Consider the following 21,208-nt stretch of genomic DNA (forward strand, 5'->3'; position numbering starts at 1 on the left):
AAATTGACCTGCTTGGCAATTCTGAGACAAAATGCTCGCTATGGAAGTACCCTCTGTAGTTTCACCACACCACTACTAACTGGTCAAATCACGTAATCTCTGGACTGATTCATAAATCCCTCCCTCAACGCGAAAAAGACAGCGTCTATTGGTCGAGAATCCGAGGGCAAGCCGTATCCTTGTTTCATTCATTGGTTGGCAGAAGATCAGTAACCGTTTTTAATGCACTATGATGCGCTCAGAGTTAGTCACTGGAAAGTGTTGGGAAGGGTTGGGACGCACGGGGTGAGCGCAATTATAATCCTGCTGCTTTCAACAGTTGATGTGAGACAGAAGGTGACATTATTTTTTCTCGGTAAATATCGACAAACTGACTCCTGACTGTTTGACGTTTACACTCGACGTAGTAGAAGCAAGGCGTTGTGCTATTTCAAAGTTGCTCGTACCCGGCATTCACGCAGCATAGAAGAGGACGGATCACATTGTTAATAACGTTATCCACTCTGGATCAATAATTTATATCCGGATCCTCTCACCACTCACAGGCATTCTAAAGAAAGGTGACTCACAGAAGACAACGTGACACAAGCCGTAGCTTTGTAATCACATGGAGATGTTGTAAGAACAACGTGTACTAGTATTGCAGACGTACTTTCCGGACAACTAAAACTATATCATACACAGAACAGTTCACTCCGGACTTAATGGGTTTCCAGAGTCGAAGAAGATAAAGGTTGTACTTAGTGAAGCAAGATGAAATTTCGGACCAAATGATACGGGGTAAATTGATATATGGTTATTTTACAATCATCCTACAATCTGTACAGATGTCCCTTGCTACAATATGTATGCACAACTGAGGTAGGTTGTCTGATTTACAGTGTCTGGACGCAACAGCTTGTTGAAATCTGTGCGGTGGTGACATATAGTAGTGCGATTACATACCGCTTGTATTTTGTTTATTTTTTTTGCTAGATTAAATGGACAGAATAGGGGAATTTGCGCATGGGAAGTTTATGAGGACATTTGCATCGAATTGCGTAAGAGTAACGACAGTTACATTAACACAAGTAAGCAGCTGTGCTGTATGGTGTGCCAAGAAAAAAAAAAATCTTATTAACATGTGTTTCCTATGTATGCATGCAGCTCAAAACGAACTAGTAAGAAATACACATGGGGTTAGGCGAACGATGCCACATACACGCTGAAGTGTCGACATCATAGTAAATGTATAACCTTGGATCGCATTCATTCTTAATATTTCGCAACATATTTAAATAATCTACAGATTTAAAGAGCCTGCTTATTTAATTTGTTAAAAAAGCTGCCCATGAATGCTTTCGTTGTACTAGATGGTATATATCAGTCTCCGTATATTGTCACCAGTTAAATACGTGGTAAAGAAAATTGGAAAGTGACTAAACATTGCAATTTCACGGTATCTTATATGTTGATTGGGGAATCTCTGATTTCTGTTTTGTATTTCAGATGACCGCAAGCACTACGGCACGTTCATTTTTCAGACACCGGATCACGAATATTACACAGATCAATCTGGCGTTCAAATGAATTTGAATTAGATGTACTGCATCACCATTTGCAATTAAAGATTGACGTAAAAAAAAAAAAAAAAAAAAAACAACCAGTGAAGAAGATACACAAAAAGGAGCCAACTGCTAGATCGTTGTTTAATATGAAGAGAACTGCGTGCCTAATCAAAATTAAAAGGTGAGAATTGCCAGTTTGCTAAGCAAATCAACAGGTCTGAAGCCAAAACGGATCGAGAATAGCAAAGCTCAAACCGCAGGGGGATGTATCTTTCTGTTTTCCTTTTCCTACTGCTGTGGGCACAAGCCCTGACGTTGAAGAACTTGAATTATTCTGTTCCGGAAGAGCAGGGGCCAGGGACTGTGATCGGGAACATTGCCAAAGATGCCAGACTTGGACCAGGAGAGCGGGGCAAAAAATCCAACTTCAGGGTGTTGGAGAATTCGGCCCCCCATCTGATTGACGTGGATCCCGAAAGCGGACTGCTGTATACTAAGCAGCGGATCGATAGGGAAGCACTCTGTCGGCGAAACCCCAAGTGCCAGCTCTCCATGGAAGTGTTCGCAAACGATAAAGAGATATGCATGATTAAGGTGGAAGTACTGGACATAAACGACAATCCACCAAGCTTTCCTTCTGATCAGATCGATATTGACATTTCAGAGAATGCAGCGGCTGGCACTCGGTTCCCTCTGGCGAGCGCACACGACCCTGATGCTGGGGAAAATGGGTTGAAAACATACCAGATCACGCGAGACGATTACAATATATTTTCTTTGGATGTAAAATCCAGAGGAGATGGGACTAAGTTCCCGGAGTTAGTTGTTCAGAGACCCTTAGACAGAGAGGAAAGAAGTCGCCATACCCTAATACTAACAGCAACTGATGGAGGGGAATATCCAAGATCAGGAACAATGCAAATCAACGTGAAGGTTACTGACTCTAATGACAATAGCCCAATGTTTGAACAGCCATTCTATGTCTTAGAGATTCCTGAAAACTCACCCATAGGGAAGGTGTTGATAGATCTAAATGCAACTGACCTAGATGAAGGAAACAATGGACAGGTTGTGTATTCCTTTGGGGGTTATGCCCCAGATAGAGTCAGAGAGTTGTTCTCTGTTGACCCTAGAACAGGTGTCATAAAGATTCAGGGAGAAATTGACTATGAGGAAAGCTCAGTTATTGAGATTGACGTTCAGGCGAAGGATCTTGGGCCCAATCCGATTCCAGGCCATTGCAAAGTCACTGTTAAGGTGGTTGACAGAAATGACAACTGGCCATCTATAGGGTTTGTGTCTGTGCGGCAGGGGGCAGTTAGTGAGGCCGCTCCTCCAGGGACAGTCATCGCATTGGTCAGAGTCACTGACAAAGATTCAGGGAGAAATGGCCAACTCCAGTGCAGAGTAGTGGGCAATGTGCCTTTTAAACTGGAGGAAAACTATGACAATTTCTACACTGTAGTGACAGACAGACCTTTGGACAGGGAGGTGCAGGATGAGTACAATGTGACAATAGTGGCCAAAGACAATGGCATTCCCCCTTTAAATTCAACCAAATCATTTACAGTTAAAATATTGGATGAAAATGACAATGCTCCTCGGTTTACCAAAACAGTTTACCTCCTGCAGGTGCCTGAGAACAATATCCCAGGGGAATATCTAGGGTCTGTTCTAGCCCATGATCCGGATTTGGGTCAAAACGGAACTGTCTCTTATTCCATATTGCCATCGAATGTTGGTGACGTGTCTATCTACACCTATGTGTCTGTCAATCCCACAAATGGTGCCATATATGCCCTGAGATCATTTAATTATGAACAGACAAAGTACTTTGAGTTTAAGGTGCTGGCTAAAGATTCAGGTTCCCCTCACCTGGAGAGCAATGCTACTGTTAGGGTGAGCATACTGGATGTAAATGACAATGCACCTGTCATTGTGCTGCCCCTTTTGCAAAATGACACAGCTGAAATCCATGTCCCCAGGAATGTGGGTGTGGGGCACATTGTGACCACGGTGAGGGCGGTGGACAATGACTACGGAGAGAGCGGTCGCTTAACCTATGAGATCTCCGATGGGAACGAAGACCATCTGTTTGAGATAGACCCGGTCACCGGGGAGGTTAGGACCTCCCATCCCTCCTGGGAAGATGTGGCCCCAGTCGTGGAGCTTATCATTAAGGTGACCGATCACGGGAAGCCCACCCTTTCGGCCGCGGCTAAGCTGATCATTAAAGCCTACACGGGACCCCTGCCGGAAGGGGAGCCCAGGATCAACGAGGAGCAGCACAACTGGGACGTGTCACTTCCCCTAATTGTCACCCTAAGCATCATCTCTATCATGCTCCTGGCCGCCATGGTCACCATCGCCGTCAAGTGCAAGCGGGAGAACAAGGAGATCAGGACTTACAACTGCCGGATCGCGGAGTACTCGCACCCGCAGCTGGGCAAGGGCAAGAAGAAGAAGATCAACAAGAACGACATCATGCTGGTGCAGAGCGAGGTGGAGGAGCGGGATGCCATGAATGTGATGAACGTGGTGAGCAGCCCCTCGCTCGCCACCTCCCCCATGTATTTCCACTACCAGACGCGCCTGCCTCTCAGCTCGCCCAGGTCGGAGGTCATGTACCTCAAGCCCTCCGCCAACAACCTGACAGTCCCGCAAGGACACGTCGGCTGTCACACCAGCTTCACAGGTCCCATGACTAATACCACCGAGACTCCGGTTAATAGGATGTCGATAATTCAGGTAGGAAACACAATTTATGTCTGCCTCATGACCCCATCTATCAGCACCTTTTCATGGGGCAAGGGGAGGGGATTTTGCACGTTTAGAGAGCGAAGTCTGCTGAGTGAGTTGGTTTTTAATCTACAAATTGGAGGATAATCAATAATGAACTGCAAAACCTTTTCTCAGGCTCGAATGCATTTTGCTGATGGACAGGCATAGATAGTTGGTTATTATATACATCATATAGTTGCTGTTATGCATCTCTATAGAGGATATCTGAGGTACAGCCTGTCTGAGCATAATTCATTCATTTTTGACTTTCTACATCAAACTTTTGTAACATTGATTCTTTTCAATACTGCATTCAATGTCTGCCTCATTTAGTCATTCAGCAAACAGAATGTGGCACTTTTTATGCATTTTGCAGTCATCATAAGCTTGTATACTGTGTTTAAAAACAAATGGCCATAATCTGGGGATAGGAATTTTGTCTTTTGCATGTCTGTAGATTTGTGTTTCTATTCATCCTGAAGCAGAGTAGCTTATTGGTTACAGTTCTTGCCACTTTAGGGTATTTAAATGATTTCTATGCAATTCCACCGATGTCATGTATACTCAAATTTTGTGAATACGCTGGATGCCCTAAAGAACATAAGACCTCTCAGTTCACCAAATTGGCCCCCAGTAAAATAAGAAGGGAATTGTTCGAACAAAATGGGTGCTCAGATTGTGCTTTAAGACCCAACAGGATTTCTTGTTTTCCACAGTCCTGGTTAAGACCTCTTTGTGGAGGCTTTGCTAAGCCTCTGACAACTACTGCATATCTGTAGTGCTAAGCCTGTTTTAAGTCATGTTAAATCTGTCCTGTCAGACACGTTAAAATGCTCTATGCTGGCTGTACACCTACAACCCGCAAGAACAAATTTGTCTGTTTTCACTTATTTATTTCTTATCTTCATGGGTATTTAAAGAAGACTGGTATGCTGGTGTTTTTTTTCCCTTTTCATGTTTAAGAACATGTGAATGGGATTTTATTGAGATGTCAGAGTAAATAAAATGGACACAATATATCTGTAAATATGACTGTTTTTCAATGCTGCTGATTTGTTAATGTGAAAACCCTCCTTCTGCACCACTGTTAAAGAATGTAGCCTAAATCTAGACTAAGTGAATCTGGAAGTATTGCAGCAAAAAGATGAAACAGGAAACACAGTGTATGACAGAATACCCTTTATTGTTTTATGGTTTCATTGCAGCTGTAGGTATCTATCATTATTGGCAGAAAGGAACAATAAAGAGACCAGCTTTTGAAGGGAACCATTTTAGAAGCACGACACTACACACAATATTGCTCAGCCAATAGTGGCATTTTATAGTGTGAAGTTCGGTTGCCAGGTCAGAATGAGTTGCCTGGACATGAAAGACAAAATTAGTTTGCTCAAATAGGCCCTGTTAAGTGTAGAAATCTGCTTAATTTGATTTTTAAAGAACCATACAGTCAAGAACTGGCAGGTTAGGATGCTTAAATCAACTTAAAGTGTTAAAGCACATTACTTTGAGAAATCAATGAACACAGTACAGTATTTCTAAAAGGATTGAGAGGGATTTAAAAAAGTGGCATGGAATTCACAAGCTTTAGATGTAATAGCAATAGCTATTTCCAGCAATAGAATAATTTTTATAAAATCAGATTTTTGTTTTGTTCTGAAAGTACGTTGTAGCAAGATCTCAGTAGGAAGAACACAAGCACACCACACTGCATAATTCCTTGTTGTGATATGATTTTATCCAACTCACAGTGGAATTCCATTTTTTTTGTTGGGTTCAACCAGAAAATCATATATTTATTTTTCAGAGGGTAAAACAATTTATATTTTATTTATGTATAAGGGGGTAGAGCTCCCACTGCTCTTCCCCAAACCACTTAAAACCAAATACTTGCTGTAACTATGAGATCAGATCAAGGGAAGGGGTGAATGACAATGACATAAAACTATCCTCTAGGGGGCATCTGTCGTCCGTATGGTTTGTATACAGTTGGCTGAACAGGGGGAATTTGCTATGGAGGAGGGATTCAGAGCATCGTGCTCCTGTTTTGCTACTGTACAATTGAGCAATGTGTACAGCGATTACAGTGATTGTATTGTCACAGCCATATAAAAAGTGATTATCTTATGCAAGTTTACTGAACTGTATTTCTCTTTTTCTGTCTGGGTGTTTTGCAAATATGAAAATAATTTGTTCTTTTTATTGCAAGAAGATTCTGGACATGTGACCTATTCTGATGAAAGTGGGAAAACTGGTGTAGCCTCAGAACTGAGGCCCTATTTAGTAGCCGTGGCTTGGCAAAGAGGTCAGTTGACTTGAAGCAGCCAGACAGGCCAGTTATGGATGGCTGCACAGAACACCATTTCTAGGGGTTTATTGTTACTTCCACAACCGTGAGAAGAAAGACCATAGTGGGTACACAAGAGGTCTGTGTAACTTCACACTAGGTGATAAGGTGGATATTTAGCTGAGTGGTAATCTTGCTGTTTCAAGCTAATATGGATGCATTTGCAAGGGACAAAGTTCTGCAGATGTGTGTAGCCAAGAAGACAGTTAGCATGCCTTTTTCACATTGTTAAGCAACTGACAACAGCTTTATTCTACTGTTATTATTATTATTATTATTATTATTATTGTTGTTGTTATGTTGGATGTTTCACTTTATTTCTTCGAAAGTCATGTTATGATGGTATTCCAGTGGATTATCCTGGGACCGTATGTTCCACCACTTACATTATTTAGAAGGTAAAGTTAGTATACATGTCACGGCAGCAAGTCGGTGCATTGCGTTCACGTGATGTCTTGAACATAATGGGCACAATGTTGATGTGGGGGAGAATACAGTGTTAAGATCCCCTGCCACCAGCACAAGATTAAGCAAGTGTCTCCACTTGAAACTTTCAGGTTAGTTATGGCACCACAGGGCCATGCAAAATTATGTGGAGCATGGGACTGCGAAGTGATTTAGTTGGGAGAAGAATTGGACCTATAATTAGAGTGCAGGTTCCAATCCATGTAATTGGTCCAGTTACATAAATAATATTTCAAATATTAGCTATGTGAGACACCCAGTATAAGGGTGACTGCTAAGGCATGAATAATAACTGTGGTTCCAGTTTGGAAGAATGTCAAGAGCTCTGCTACTTCTTACCATGAATTTAGGCCCTGTAACTGCATTTATACGCCCCTTGTCTTGTTTCCAGGTACTATCAAAGCAACAACCTTCCGTGATAAGTGACAGCAATGTTACTACTTGTCTGTAATGTCTTTCGTATATGTATATATGAAAGCATGGAATTTTTTTTTAGTCCTGAGACAGTTCTGAGGCATGTAAGTGTAATCGTGAGAGCATTCATGTATGTTAATCTAAATAACCTTGTGTAGCCAATGGGGCAGAAGATGGATGGTTTGAGGGTTACCCCTGGAGACTGAAGTTGTGTTTTTCTAGTGTATGTGGAAAATTGTAGACCAGCCATCACAGCGCCTCTCTGATTTTTGTGACAGCATCCGTCTAACCAGGAACTGTGGCTGCCCCATATGAGCATTTGTAGGTCTTGCCCTAGAATGCAGTGGTGCATTTATATTGTATTGAAATTAGCACCACACTTCAATGGATACCTGGTGTAAAAGCTCTCGGGTTTATGTTTTCATGCAAGAAAAAATATCTGCTTGTAGAATTGCAAGAAACAGAACTGGTGTTTACTGTGGTTTCAGATGAGGCGTGAAACAACATGTTTATTTTCATATGCTTGTCTAAATCACAATTTTGAAATTTGTTTACGGTTTTCTTATTGAATTAATCTGGGTGCTTGCTTGTATTTTAAAATGCGTGTTCTTCTGCATCATTTATATTACTGATCTGGATCTACTGATCTGGATGTTGTATCCTGTGACTGAACCTTTTATAATTAAAAAAGTGAGTACTTCTAAGAGCTGCAGAGCTTCGATTAAAAAGGTACTGTATCGAAGTATAATGGTGTGAGGAGGCATTTGTGAACCTCCAATACATGCATTATTCATGACAATTTTACTGTTTTATGCATTTGAATAGCAAAGTGTGTGGTATATGTCTGTATTTCCTAACTCTAAGCTTTAGCATTTTACAGTAAATTCTTGCAATAATGAATAATGCAACTTGATTAATATTATCCTTTTTCCCATTTTACTGACTTTAATTTTTAGTAATTAGTCATTAGAATCCTATAGCTAATACGACTGGTATTGCCTATATTAATGAAGCAATGCATGGCAGAACATGGTGGGCACAGTGGAATAGCAGCTTAAACATGTGGATGCATTTTGGTGTCAAATCTTGGGGTTAGTCTCCAGTCGTGAGTGAAATTTTCTTTTTTTTCTGATTTGCTGTCTTGTAAAACCTATACCCACTGCTTTTAAAGATGCCTGATGTGACACTAACCTTAAAATTATTTTTGAAATTTTTGTGAAAATGTATCAGACATTATGCTTAATATGAAGAGAATGCCTGTCTGGCTAGTATTGTTGTTGAATATTTGGTCATGGTTTTAGGGTTGTTCAGACTTGCAGACTAAGTATCATCTTATATACAAGCAAGTCAAACAGTTACCTCTGTAGTTCTTTTGTTTAATATGAACATAATTGGTTACTGTTCAGTATATGGCTCATAGGAAAACATTTTAAAAAGTGTATAGTGTGTTATGTGAGGGAGAGACCATCTTAAGTGTGTTGTGCACTATGCCATAAGAAACTTAAGCAGCTGGAATGGTAAAGCACTGTAACAAACTTGCTTGGTGAGAAGCAGTGAGATTACTGCAGCAACTAGCTGATTCTTGCTCTATACATACATTGAGAACATTCTGTTCTTACATGTTAATGGAAATGAAACACTCGTTTGAAGTCCAAGTCTGTCAACATTTTCAATTAAAGATAACAACTAATTAAAATAATGATACCACAGAGGGAAAATGAGTTTTTTTTTAATAAAAAAGAAAAGCAGGCTACAAAGCAGCCCCAGTTCTTGAGATTATGGTGTTTTCAAAAAAATATCCCCTTTCATTTCATTTCACAGGTGTAAAACATGCAGCTTTGTAGTGTTTTACCAATGTTGCTTCACTTTTACCAGTTATGTACTATAACACTTTTGAGGATGGTGAAACAAACAAATGCATTTAATACTGACATATCCAGGAGAGCGGAGAGCGGAGCACATTTTCTTTTTCCTGCAAATCTGTTTTTCCTTTGAGTGTGGCTGTCCACCTAGCTAAGCCTGTGATTGGGTGGAAGGTGTTTGGAATCACTTCTGCATATGGAACATATTGATATGCTGTACTCTTAAGGAAGTGAATAAGATTAATTACACAAGGCCATTGTAGTCGTCCTTGGACCTTGAACCTTTTCATAACCTTGCACCCACCTTTCTATTTTCAGTGATATTTTAGTTGTATCTGTGCAGGTTTTCTGAGTACACACAGAAATAATGTCACTGAAGTGCTGTGGCTGTTTTGTAGATTGCACTTCAGTTAAGCAGTGGACTTGAAAGCAAGGCTTGCTTGTTTTTTTTTAGCAGTTCAACATGTGGGATTCTTTCTTCAAGCTGGTCTAATTCTGAAACACAGCTGTCTGTTTGTTATTGCAAAATAGCCATATTTAGAGGATTTGAGTATGTTATGTCCCTGCTTTTTACAACCCATCATTTTGCAGTCATTCCTTGTCAGAATCACCACACCAATATAGATGCCCAACAGCTGACCTGAGAAGAACTGGAGTCACATTCTATACCTGTCATGACTGCACAGACTACGAGCATGAATTGGTTTTCCTCTAGGAAAACTGGTAGTCATTCAAAACAGATTTATGAATGTACGATCTCACGGTTCAGCACAAATCCTGTCAAAGGTGTATCTTCAAAGGTTTCAAAGACATAAATATGTTACAGAACCTTCTCTCTTAGGTTCACAAAATCATTATTCAAATGGCTATGTTCAGAGTATGATCTTTCACATTTAAAAGCAGTGTGACTGATGTGCAAAACTTGTCTGGTGAGATTAGTTTGGGGTTAGTGATGTAACTTTAACGGGAACATTTAAACATCCTGGACAGTTACACATATCTGTGGGCCTCCATTTGAGTGGGTGATTTGAGTCGTTGAATACTGTGATAAAACCTCACTCACCCTTTAGTGGAAAACACTGTGAGCCATTGACGACAGATGTCTGAATAATTACATTTCAGGCTGTGGTGACAAGGCACTTGGGGTAATCAAAGATAAATGGAGTGATTGTGTTTCAACAAACACTAACAATGCACACATCTAAAATAAAGTCTACAGACAGCTAAAACTGTAGTTTTGTGTTTGTTTGAAGATTTTTACTTCTACTTTTGTGTTTCAGTCTATTGCAAATGTCTCATTGCTTTAAAGTGCATACTTATGAAACAACTGTGAAAAGAGGGGGACATAAAACAGCTCTATCTGTGATGACTACTGTATGCACACTTAGTGATTTTATTCTGGAAAAAAAAAAAAAATCTCTTAATCTTTTTTTCTTATTATTTTTTATCTCCTTGAGGCAAAGTGATCCTGTTAATCCATTGATATTCAAAGCACCAGTTCTTTAGTGTTGGAATACAAAGCTTTCTGAATTGGAACTAAATTGCTTTTATTGCCCTCTTTGTTGAAATCAAAGTCCCAGAAACCCCTTCATACAACAGGAATTAGGAACAGGAGTTGGTAATCTGTTCTCGCATTAAAATGCTTGCATTCAGTTGCACCCAAAACAAAGAGCACTCGCACACTTGCGATTCTGCCCCTGCTCCACATGGATTGGATCAGTGGAGTTAAAGGGGATACAATTTACGCTGAAGGCAGATTTGGGATTTGGCTGGGAAGTCCAGAAATAGATTTACAGAGCAGTGATGAGTTGGGGAGTGCCAGCCGGCTCAGGCAGTTGATGTGGTGCCGGTAATACTTACTTTGGTAGTGAGTCGGCTACCCAAGCAAAACTCTTTTTCTACAACGAGCAGCAAGTTGTTCCTGGAGCCCCTCACCTTGTGTCTGTTTGTGGGATGGTTGTAATGATGATAAAAAGCACAATACCTTAAATGCTTACATCTCTGAAAATCTAAAATTTTGCTAGTTGTACCTTACCTTACCTTACCTTACCGTACCTTACTTTTTAGTTAGCATGTATATAGAAAAGCAAAGGAGAAGTTTTACAGTGCTGGAGTCCCTGTTTACTTCTTTATGTTTTCTTCAATGCATCACATTCCCTAGTCACTACCTTTCTACCTTTATCATCAGGCTATCCCACTGATAGAATGGATGTGCGCTTCACACAGTAAGAAAAACAACAGTTTAGCATCATATCATATCTGTGGTTTGGCCAATTTTTGGAGTTACATTCAAACTTAAACACAAATGATATATATATCATTTATATATATATATATATATATATATATATATATATATATATATATATATACATATATAATAACATCATTTGCAAGCACAATTTGCTACAATCTAGAGAGAGAGAAAGAGAGAGAGAGAGAGGTGGAACAGTGCAGTCTAAGCTTTGTATGTGGGTTAAATTGCCTGAGGCAGGTTGTAAGACCATGGAATGCTTTCATGTTAGCTTAAGCTTTTAGTTATTACAAAAAATGGGGACATTATTCCTTACTTACTACAGAAGAACACATTGAAAAAAAGCTTAATCTTCATTTACAGTGAATTTGCCCTTTACCATCTGTTCTGTACACTCCAGTGCAAACTGATCCCCAGTGCTGTGTGAATCTACAGGTCAGTGTACATTTTGGAAGAAACAGGAAATAATTAGAGTGGCATGTGTGTCTTTAGGCCTCCTATCTCTCATGGCTCTCTTCCCCTAAATCACTGATCAGCATTGATATAGGTAAGCAGTGAGAAATCATCTTTAAATCAGTAGCAGCTGTTGTTGGGAGAAGCCACATGCCAGTCAGAATATGAGTTTTGAAAGTTTATACCGTGTTTACTTCCCTGAGATGAACTGAGACTTGATTCGAGTGAAAATAAATAGGAATAGGAAATTATGTGCTTCAATTGCGCTTTGTGTGTTTGTGTTACATTTACAGTGGTAGCGGGTGTTGCCATCATTTATTTATTTTGAAGTTATTATTTGAAGACTATCAATGTTGAAAACTTCAATCAAGGTTATCTGCGAATATACGTTGAAGTGAGGACATGTTGAACACTTCAAAGACAAAAAAGCTTGAGAATTAGTTCAATGTCCTTGTCAGTAGTGGACTAGTGTTCAGTGGGGCCCCCGTGATGCAAGCTTTTCATTTTTTTTTTTTTTCGGCTGCATTATTTTGAAAAGCAGCTGCACTTTGGTGGTGGTCTTTTATCAGTGTCCCTCCGGCCGCTCAACTGTCACTCCGGTTCCTCTGGGCCCCAGTCTTTGTGCCAGAAAATGTTATGTGCAGTTCCATTTTGTGCTCCGTGAGACATAATGAAAAGGTATGAAGACGATGAGTCATATTCTGTGCCACCGGCTGTTAAGGAAAATCATTAGAGTGATGTCCGTTGAATTTTTTTTTTTTTCGGTGTTATCTCTGTTGGGTATGTCTCAGGTGTATTAGTGTTGTGTGATAACCTATGCAAATACCAATATAGCTCTCGCTTGCAAGGGTCCCTGGAGGGCAAACTCCCCAGGGGCCGTAAATAGATTACAGGGGATCTGACTCATGCTTAAAAATGTAGTGTTTTTAGTGCTGTGGTGTGGCTTCCCCCCTTTTATTAATGCTCAGTCTGCCATTGTTTACTGCTCTCTAACAAACAGAGGGGCTTGAATATCGTTTTAATGATTGAAAGTTGGTTTACTTTTGTTTTCTTTTGTCATCCTTCTTTTTTCCAAGGCGTATGAGACAGATCAATGTGCTTCCTTGGAAAAAAGACAACAGTATGACATAGTATGATAAAATGTCCTTGCTTCCGGGTATTTTCTTTGTTTAATTATTCATATTTTTGACTCTCTGCAATTGTTGTGTGGGGTTCAAAAAGCATTAGTGATGAAAGAGGACCAGTTGATTTCACAAGTTTGTTCACACACACAGGTAGACCATCATTAAAATGGTGTACTTGGGAAATATGGTGCATTTAGTACGATTAAAATGTTAACCTTACATCATTAACTTTAAAATAAATTATATGTAAGATTACAGGGAAAAAGATGTGCATTATGCTCATACAAGCCAACAATTTGTCATACAAAATGGCTTTCTTCTTTATGTATTATATGCACCATTTAGGCAATACTGCGGTTTATGCCTCATGCCTGGAAGACTTTTTAGTAATTTTAGTACTTTTTAGGTGTGCCTGATGTGGCGCTGTAATTGTCTTAGGAAATGTAAGTATGTGAATATGATCACAAAAAAAGAGGCTTGGGATTCCCTGCATTGTACTCAGAGATGGCGCACACACACACACACACACACACACACACACACACACACACAGCTTTGTGTTTGTGTTTTAATTTAGAATTATTTACTGCTTTGACAAAGTACTCAAAGATGGCAGAACCCATTAACTTCTCATTTTAAGCAGGGGCAGGCCAGTGTAAGGCAAAGAATGTTGGTGTGCACATTCACTCAAGTTGACAAATTGTTAGGCTTTGTTGATTGACATACCTCTGATGATTTCTCATTACTCTTGGATGTTGTAGAACACTGACTCTGATGAAATTAAGAAAACCTTTATTGAGAGTGTGGTATAAATGTGTGGAGGTGGCAGTTATCTAAAAGGATAAATCTGAGGAATGGAAAAACATAATGATTTAGTGGCTACCAGTAATGAAAAATTACAGAATTACAAAGTCATGGCTATCCTGTGATTGCATTTTGGGGGGAAAATCAGGTTTATGATTGTCAGATCTTGCAGTACACATCTAAATGTATATTTGATCATTTAGGATATTGTGCCTTGTCACAAACATGTCATTAAAAAGTGTATCATAGTCAAATAATGAATATGTAAAGTTGATATTTTAGGTTACCTTTATCGGTTTAACAAATCTGAATTTTGCATGGCTTTCATTCATTCCTTCAACTTCATTTATTCTCTTTTTTGAAGGAAGATACTCAATACAAATTGGCAAGTTTAGTTGTCAAACTGTCTGTGGAATTCTTGAAAAAAATAGGACACATCAGTGTTGTTGAATTATTGATGTACAAGAACTGCACATATTTAAGCAAATATGCTTTGAAGTGGTGTTTTTTTTTCCTTATTTTCCTAATGTAGTGGGAGTCATAACTCTCCTCCCCTGCTCTTCAGTTTGTATCTTTTCTCCCTCAGCGATTAAGATAATTGCCTGTGCATCTGTAATCTGTGTAAACAAAGCCAGGAATGCTGTCAGTGGCAGCCTTCTCGCTATTGTAATGTGCTTAGCTTTGATACCCTCCTTTGAGTCCATTCCGCATTCCCTGTGAGATTACATTTGTCCACAGAGGTGTTTCCTTAGATTTAGAAGATAACGATGGTTTTTCATATGGTTTAAAACCAAGTCACTCTATGTGGGTGCAAGTGCTGTTTTATGCATGCTTTCAGTCATGCCTCCACAGTGTTGACTTTTCTATTTTTTGCTCCCAATATTATGCTTTCGAAGGCTTTGTTATTAAAATTTTTTTGGTGTTACTTGGTTCTCATAATGAAGCCTCAGGCATCTAAACATCATTGTACCCACATAAAGTAAGCCACAGCAGTGTTTTCGACTGTAGGCAGAAATCTCCACCACTGTGTTAGATGTAGTCCTTTTTGCAGGTGGATGATTTCAAATTAACATCAGGTAATTAACCTGGCGAAAGAACATGTCTGAATAACAATTTGTAACAACTACTGCATGAAAGAAATCCTCATACAGTTTTAATGCCTGTTTCACACCTCAGATTGTAAAATGGATCACATCTTTCCTCACTTTTAATGTACTTTCCTTCATTTTTAGTGCATAGCAGTATAGCTCTTTGTGTCTGCCCTGTTACATGTCAGCTTCTTTTATGGAAATAAGTTATTACTACTAGATTGCCATTGAAATATACTTCTTTTCCTTTGTAACATGTGAATCAAAATAAGATGGAAACAGGTTCAGTGTGAAAGTTGTGAGTGCTTGTTAAGTTTTAAACACGTTTTGCATTTCAGATGTCAGGTACCCCACTCTGAAGTGTAATCCATTACAGAAAAAAATCCTGAAAATAAGGTTCAATATACAACTTTAATAACTGGATTATTATTATTATTATTTTTTTTCATCCAAGCTGTATTTGACAGTATTTTCATCTTGCAGAAAGACATGCATTTCTTCATTCCAGAATATTTCCTCCTGTGATGGCATGTACCCACTTTCATCCATATCCTACTCCATTTTTCCTTCTCATATCACTCTGGCATCAATGAAAATGCATATGAATCTCCTCTGTTTTCTAAGTGTATTGAGTTACAGTTACAGTTCTTCCTTTTAGGCACTCCATTTGAAGCCACTCACACTGACTGTATTGAATCAACTGCTGTTAGCCACGATTTCCCAATGTTCCAACTCCCAAGTCATTCACCATTAAAAGTAAATAGGAGCCACACAAAATAAACCTCTCCAGGCTCAAGCAGTGGACAGAGAAGAGCAATTCTGGAGTGAGCTGGCAGCTCGTCATGATGAAAGCAGTGATCGCATATGGCACCGCCTTGGAAACATACTTGAAGGTGCATAAAATCTCATTCCCCCCTATTTCATATGCATATGTGAGGCACCGAGGCACAGATGTCTGATGGGTAGAAAGACCAGATGTGTTTCATATTGGAGAAAGTTGACAGGTGAGGACACAGAGCAGTATTTCTTACCATCCACACCTCTAAACTGATTGTGGCCTCCCTCAGCTGTAGTGCCTGTGAACGCGAAGGAAATCTATGGAGCCGCAAAGGGAATACAGACCAGCGCAAACTTCAAATATACAACGCTAAATTTGACCTTGAGGGCCACGTCCCATCCCCTGAAATCATTGATCTAGTTGTGGGTGGTTTCCTTTGGACTTTACGTGCTGCACCTTCAGTTCACAGGGCACTAAAGAAACACACTAATGCTTTTCCTGTCTGCATATACAGCAGCCGAAAGAGGCAATCATCACTCTTAGGTACTCAGAGTAAACAGAAAATCTGCTTTGATGGACACAAATTCTTGGGCCAGCACACCCAGTCACTGTCCATGTTACTACATTGGAGCAAAGCAAACCCTCTCTCCAAAAATCACTGAGGAGAAGGATGTTTCTTCCAGGTATCGTAATAGATTACCAAAATATGTGCATTCTGGTCAGTTAGGCATAGACAGTAACCCTGTAATTCCATTTCATATCTCCAAAAAAATTGTATCTCCCAGCATCAATAATATCAGTGTAATCCACATGCATAGTAATTCCATTATAAAGATCCAGCACTATTTTATGGACAAGACTGAGATACTAATATGAGCCCATATAGTACACCTGAGATGACTTTTATCTTATATGCAGATTAATTGGCAGGGAAGCCTCCACAATAAAATTGTTCCTTAAGACTTTTTGACTGGTAGCAGAGGTCATGGAAGGCGCATGTTGTCCGGTGGTGGATCATTTAGGCACTGTGTGCTTATATTTTTGTGTATCGGTGTGAATGGGGTGTTAAGGCCCTGGACTATGGAATTTCAGTCTATACCCTTGCAACAGAGACATGTGCAGCCACTCTCAGATAAATTCAGCTTGGTAATTTTTTTTTACCAGATGATACTGGGTCTCTTCAGGTAAAATGTGGAGAGAGAGACTCAGAAAATACCTGTTTCATATGTAATGGAATGAAATGAAAATGAAAGGCCATTGCAGTAACTGATAGCAGTTTGTCACCTTCTTCTTGCCTTGCTGTAAATGCAACCATTTGAAGATGTTATTATTTAAATATTAGGTATTATTTAAACATTACTGCAAATTTCTGTTTGAATAAATCTTATGTTATTGCAGCTTCGTAAAACATATTTGCTGTCACGGATTAATCAACAAAAGTTGTTGAGTGGGGTTGTGTAGCAATAAATGTATTAAATGGCAAGCCATCAGTCATTTAATGCATCTACATCTTTTGTCTAGATGTCGACATTTTTCTGAGATACCTTTTACTGTGGATATCTACAATTAACAGTTGCGGTATTCAACAGAATTAGATATCTTCAACTGACCTGTGGACCTATTGTCAGTTTGACTGTGACCCAGGGATCATTACTGACAACAAAAATGATCGACACCTGAAAGAGCACTACAAAATATATGTTGTGAATAAATAAATCAATAAACAAATAAATCAAATAAATAACAATAACAATAAATAAATGGCAATAAATAAATTATGTATGGCCCAATACTGTGGGGTTTGTATGTTTTCTTTTTTTTGCTCCTTGGTTTGTTAAATTGAATTGGGGGCGAATTATGAATTATTGTTCTCTGAATTACAAAGAAGGCTAGGCAATTATTATTTCAATGCCAATCCTTTTCAGTAATGTCCAAGGTCTGATTATATCCCTTAGATTTCTGCTTTTTCTGCATATTTCATCAATTTTGTAGTTAGATATAACTAGTAGATAAAAAGGTAGGGAAAATATAAAGGTCAAACGTAAGAGAATCCTATTTGACTGTCAGGCTTATTGTTCACATGAATCTTTTGATCCATCATTGTAATTATCCTGCCAAATGTTCATTGAATTTGAATCTATAGAACCTACAATGTATGGATTGTGTATGAAAATAACCACTTTCTTTGAGAACTTATTTCATTATCTTTATGAAGTTAAGATAAAGATGGTTCAGGCAGGAAAGTGTTTATGTTTCATAGTGAAATCCTTTTCCAAGATGAAAGTAGTTTTATTGCTCAGACCAGATTTATTTTACACATTTGCAATTAATGAAAATTGCATTTAAATTGTTCAAAGGCAGAATATTACTGGCTTTGAATAGATAAGCTCTTGCCGTAATAACATTCAAATTTTATTTTATTGGAATCATTTGCACTCCAGTTCACCTTACCATAATGAATGAAACAAGAACTCTTTTTTTGCAGTGATTCACTTGATTTCCTTTCATTTAAGTGATAAATAATTCTCATTGAATTATTGAACAAAGTCTCAAGGCACTTGCAGAGGTTCACTCAGTAGTACACTTAGATGTTTGAGTGTTGTCTTTACCACAGTGAAGCTATTTTCACAGTTCATATTAACTATGGGCCAGAAGCATGCGTCTGCAAAAGAGACACATTACTTTGCATAGAATAAATATGGTTATTAAAGGAGAGAATTCACCCACATGCCTTGTGAAAAGCAGGTGTGGCATTCAGCATTTGGAGTATGTGATGCTCATACAGTTTTCTGGTGATTTTCTCCTACACTATATGGACAAATGTATTTGGCCACACCTGTTTTTCAGGGTTTGGTCTAGGCCCCTTATCTCCAGTGAAGGGCAATCTTAATGCTTCAGCATACCAAGACATTTTGGACAATGCTATGCTTCCAACTTTGTGGCAACAGTTTGGGGAAGGCCCTTTTCTATTCCAACATGAATGTGCCCCAGTGCACAAAGCAAGGACTATAAAGACATGGTTTGATGAGTTGGGTGTGGAAGAACTTGACTGGCTCGCACAGAGCCCTGACCTCAACCCCATCGAGCACCTTGGCACCACGGAGCCAGGCCTTCTCATCCAACATCAGTGCCTGACCTCATAAATGCTCTACAGAATGAATGACTACAAATTCCCACACAAACACTCCGAAATCTTGTGGAAAGCCTTCCAAGAAGAGTGGAAGCTGTTATAGCTGCAAAAGGGGGACCAACTCCATATTAAAGTATATGTATTTGAATACATTGTCATTACAATATAATGGTCAGGCGTCCAAATACTTTTGTCCATATAGTGTATCTTTGCTGTATGATTATTATTTATTTAATTATTACTTATTTTAAAGCCATTGTAAATTTTCAAAACCCCCAAAAAAGATTTGGCACTTTACGATCTTATCCAATGAATCATCAGCATTGTCACATTTCAAAGCCAGCAAAAGCGTTGCTTTGCTACAGAACCCTGACATTGACCAGTCTGTACCATATGAGCAGGACATAACTCACTCAAAGTTTATTCACCAAGACTTTCTACTGGAATCTTTTTTTTACAGTTTACATTTTTTGAATAGTCCATCTCTTGCCAAAGTGGACAGATTTTTTTTGCCATGGCATTTCACATTGGCAAAGCCAATCTGTGGGAAACGCTGAAGATGAAACTCAGAGGAATTAGGACAAATCAGAAATGCCTTTGCATTTTCCCCTAATGAAAGGTATCCATTGTGTCGTGTCTTGCTCCAGTTATGTTCAGAAACTGGCAGGTTGGAGCTGTGAATTTGCATGCAGTCTATTTTTTTCATGGGAAGAATGGGTTACTGTTAATATTCTTCAGTAAAATTTAGAGTTTGTTTACTGAGAGAGAAACCTACTTGAAATTTTGCTGAAAGCCCATGCACACTTATCTGAAAATTAGATGAAAGGGGCTGCCATGTCACATTTGCTCCTCATAATAAAAGCAATAGCAGATAAACACTGTTTTCCTGCTGCATGCACTCATGCAGCAGGAACCTTTGTAAGGCCTCATGTTCTCATTGCAATCAGTTAAGGCAAATCAATTCTATGTAGCATCTTAAACATTTAAAACTATTCAAAGACCATTAAGCAAAAAATGGAAAACTGAGGCTCCTCAGTGGCTCAGTCAGCAGGATTCTAGTCTGTTATGCAGTCTGAGTCCTACAGCCTGGGTTTGAAACCAGCCATGTTATCTTCTGACAATGACCAGGAGCCCACAGCTGTAGAAGAAATTGCTTGGCCAGGGTTTTTTCATCTTATTGCTCTTGTATACTGAGCATTTTGCCCTTGGTGCACAGATGACTTCAGTGGAGACAAGATGTCATTGAAGTGCCTGTCCTCCAGTGAGGAGCCACTCGCTGCTGTGTGCTGCATTACTAGTTCGAAGAATAGCTGTTGACTCTGTTTTAGTGGATTGGAGGATTGCATTGTTGCTTCAGAGCTCCTTCAGGAGGGAGATACACCTAATGTGCAAATGGTGATTCAAGCACAGGACTTTGGATAGTGGGGGAAGGCATAAAGAAGAAAAAAAAAAACAATAAAATTATGAGATCGTTTAGAATGTTTATTTACAAAGTGCATTTTTTAAAAGTTATTCAAATATATAAGTATGACAATTAAACAAATTTGCAATTGCATTACTACTATTATTTTTTTTCCACCAGGAAATCTTGTTGCACAGCAAGAGAAATTTCTGTGTAGCACAACATATATATATATATATATATATATACTTTTTCCCTTTCTCCTTCACAGACAGACAATTTTCCTGCAGAGTCCAATTACATGGGCAGCAGGCAGCAGTTTGTTCAAAGGTAAGGCCGATTAAATAACTTTCCCAGCTATTGCATTTGCATTTCTTTCAGTGTTTCTCTGTCAGACTATATTTCTCATATTAGTCTGTGTAAGAGACACTGGTTCCTCATTTTAATTTTTCCTTTGTTTTAGCAACTCTACTTTTAAGGACCCAGAGCGAGCTAGTCTCAGAGACAGTGGGCATGGTGACAGCGACCAGGCCGACAGTGACCAGGACACTAACAAAGGATCCTGTTGTGATATGTCTGCCAAGGAGGCCCTCAAGCTGAAAGCAACGTCATCTAAACCCCAACCTCTTGAGCAGGGTGAGTTGCGTTTCCATCTGGGATGTCTGGGAGATACTTAAAGTTCATACATTCTCTCAGTCACTCTATCTCAGAGGTTTTACATTTACATTAAGATTTATTTATTTAGCAGACGCTTTTATCCAA

General features: G+C 39.1%; 1 protein-coding gene across 5 annotated transcripts in view; it reads left to right on the plus strand.

Annotated features, from left to right (window-relative positions):
• The first annotated feature begins 259 nt into the window (after window positions 1–259).
• The window catches only part of LOC118789497 (protocadherin-17-like), a 44,959-nt gene continuing 24,010 nt past the window's right edge, over window positions 260–21,208 (plus strand). The window contains exons 1-4 of one of the 5 annotated variants that reach the window (XM_036545953.1): window positions 260–861; window positions 1,489–4,295; window positions 20,718–20,776; window positions 20,910–21,082. In XM_036545953.1, coding sequence (XP_036401846.1) covers window positions 1,812–4,295; window positions 20,718–20,776; window positions 20,910–21,082 — 2,716 coding nt within the window. In that variant the 5' untranslated portion in view covers window positions 260–861; window positions 1,489–1,811. Of the gene's footprint in view, window positions 862–992; window positions 1,071–1,488; window positions 4,296–20,717; window positions 20,777–20,909; window positions 21,083–21,208 lie in introns of those variants that run through there. The other 4 variants (XM_036545954.1, XM_036545955.1, XM_036545956.1 and 1 more) reach the window with 4 other exon arrangements.

The sequence above is a fragment of the Megalops cyprinoides genome, chromosome 14, assembly GCF_013368585.1.
Source record: "Megalops cyprinoides isolate fMegCyp1 chromosome 14, fMegCyp1.pri, whole genome shotgun sequence".
In the NCBI taxonomy this organism is placed as follows: Eukaryota; Metazoa; Chordata; class Actinopteri; order Elopiformes; family Megalopidae; genus Megalops; species Megalops cyprinoides.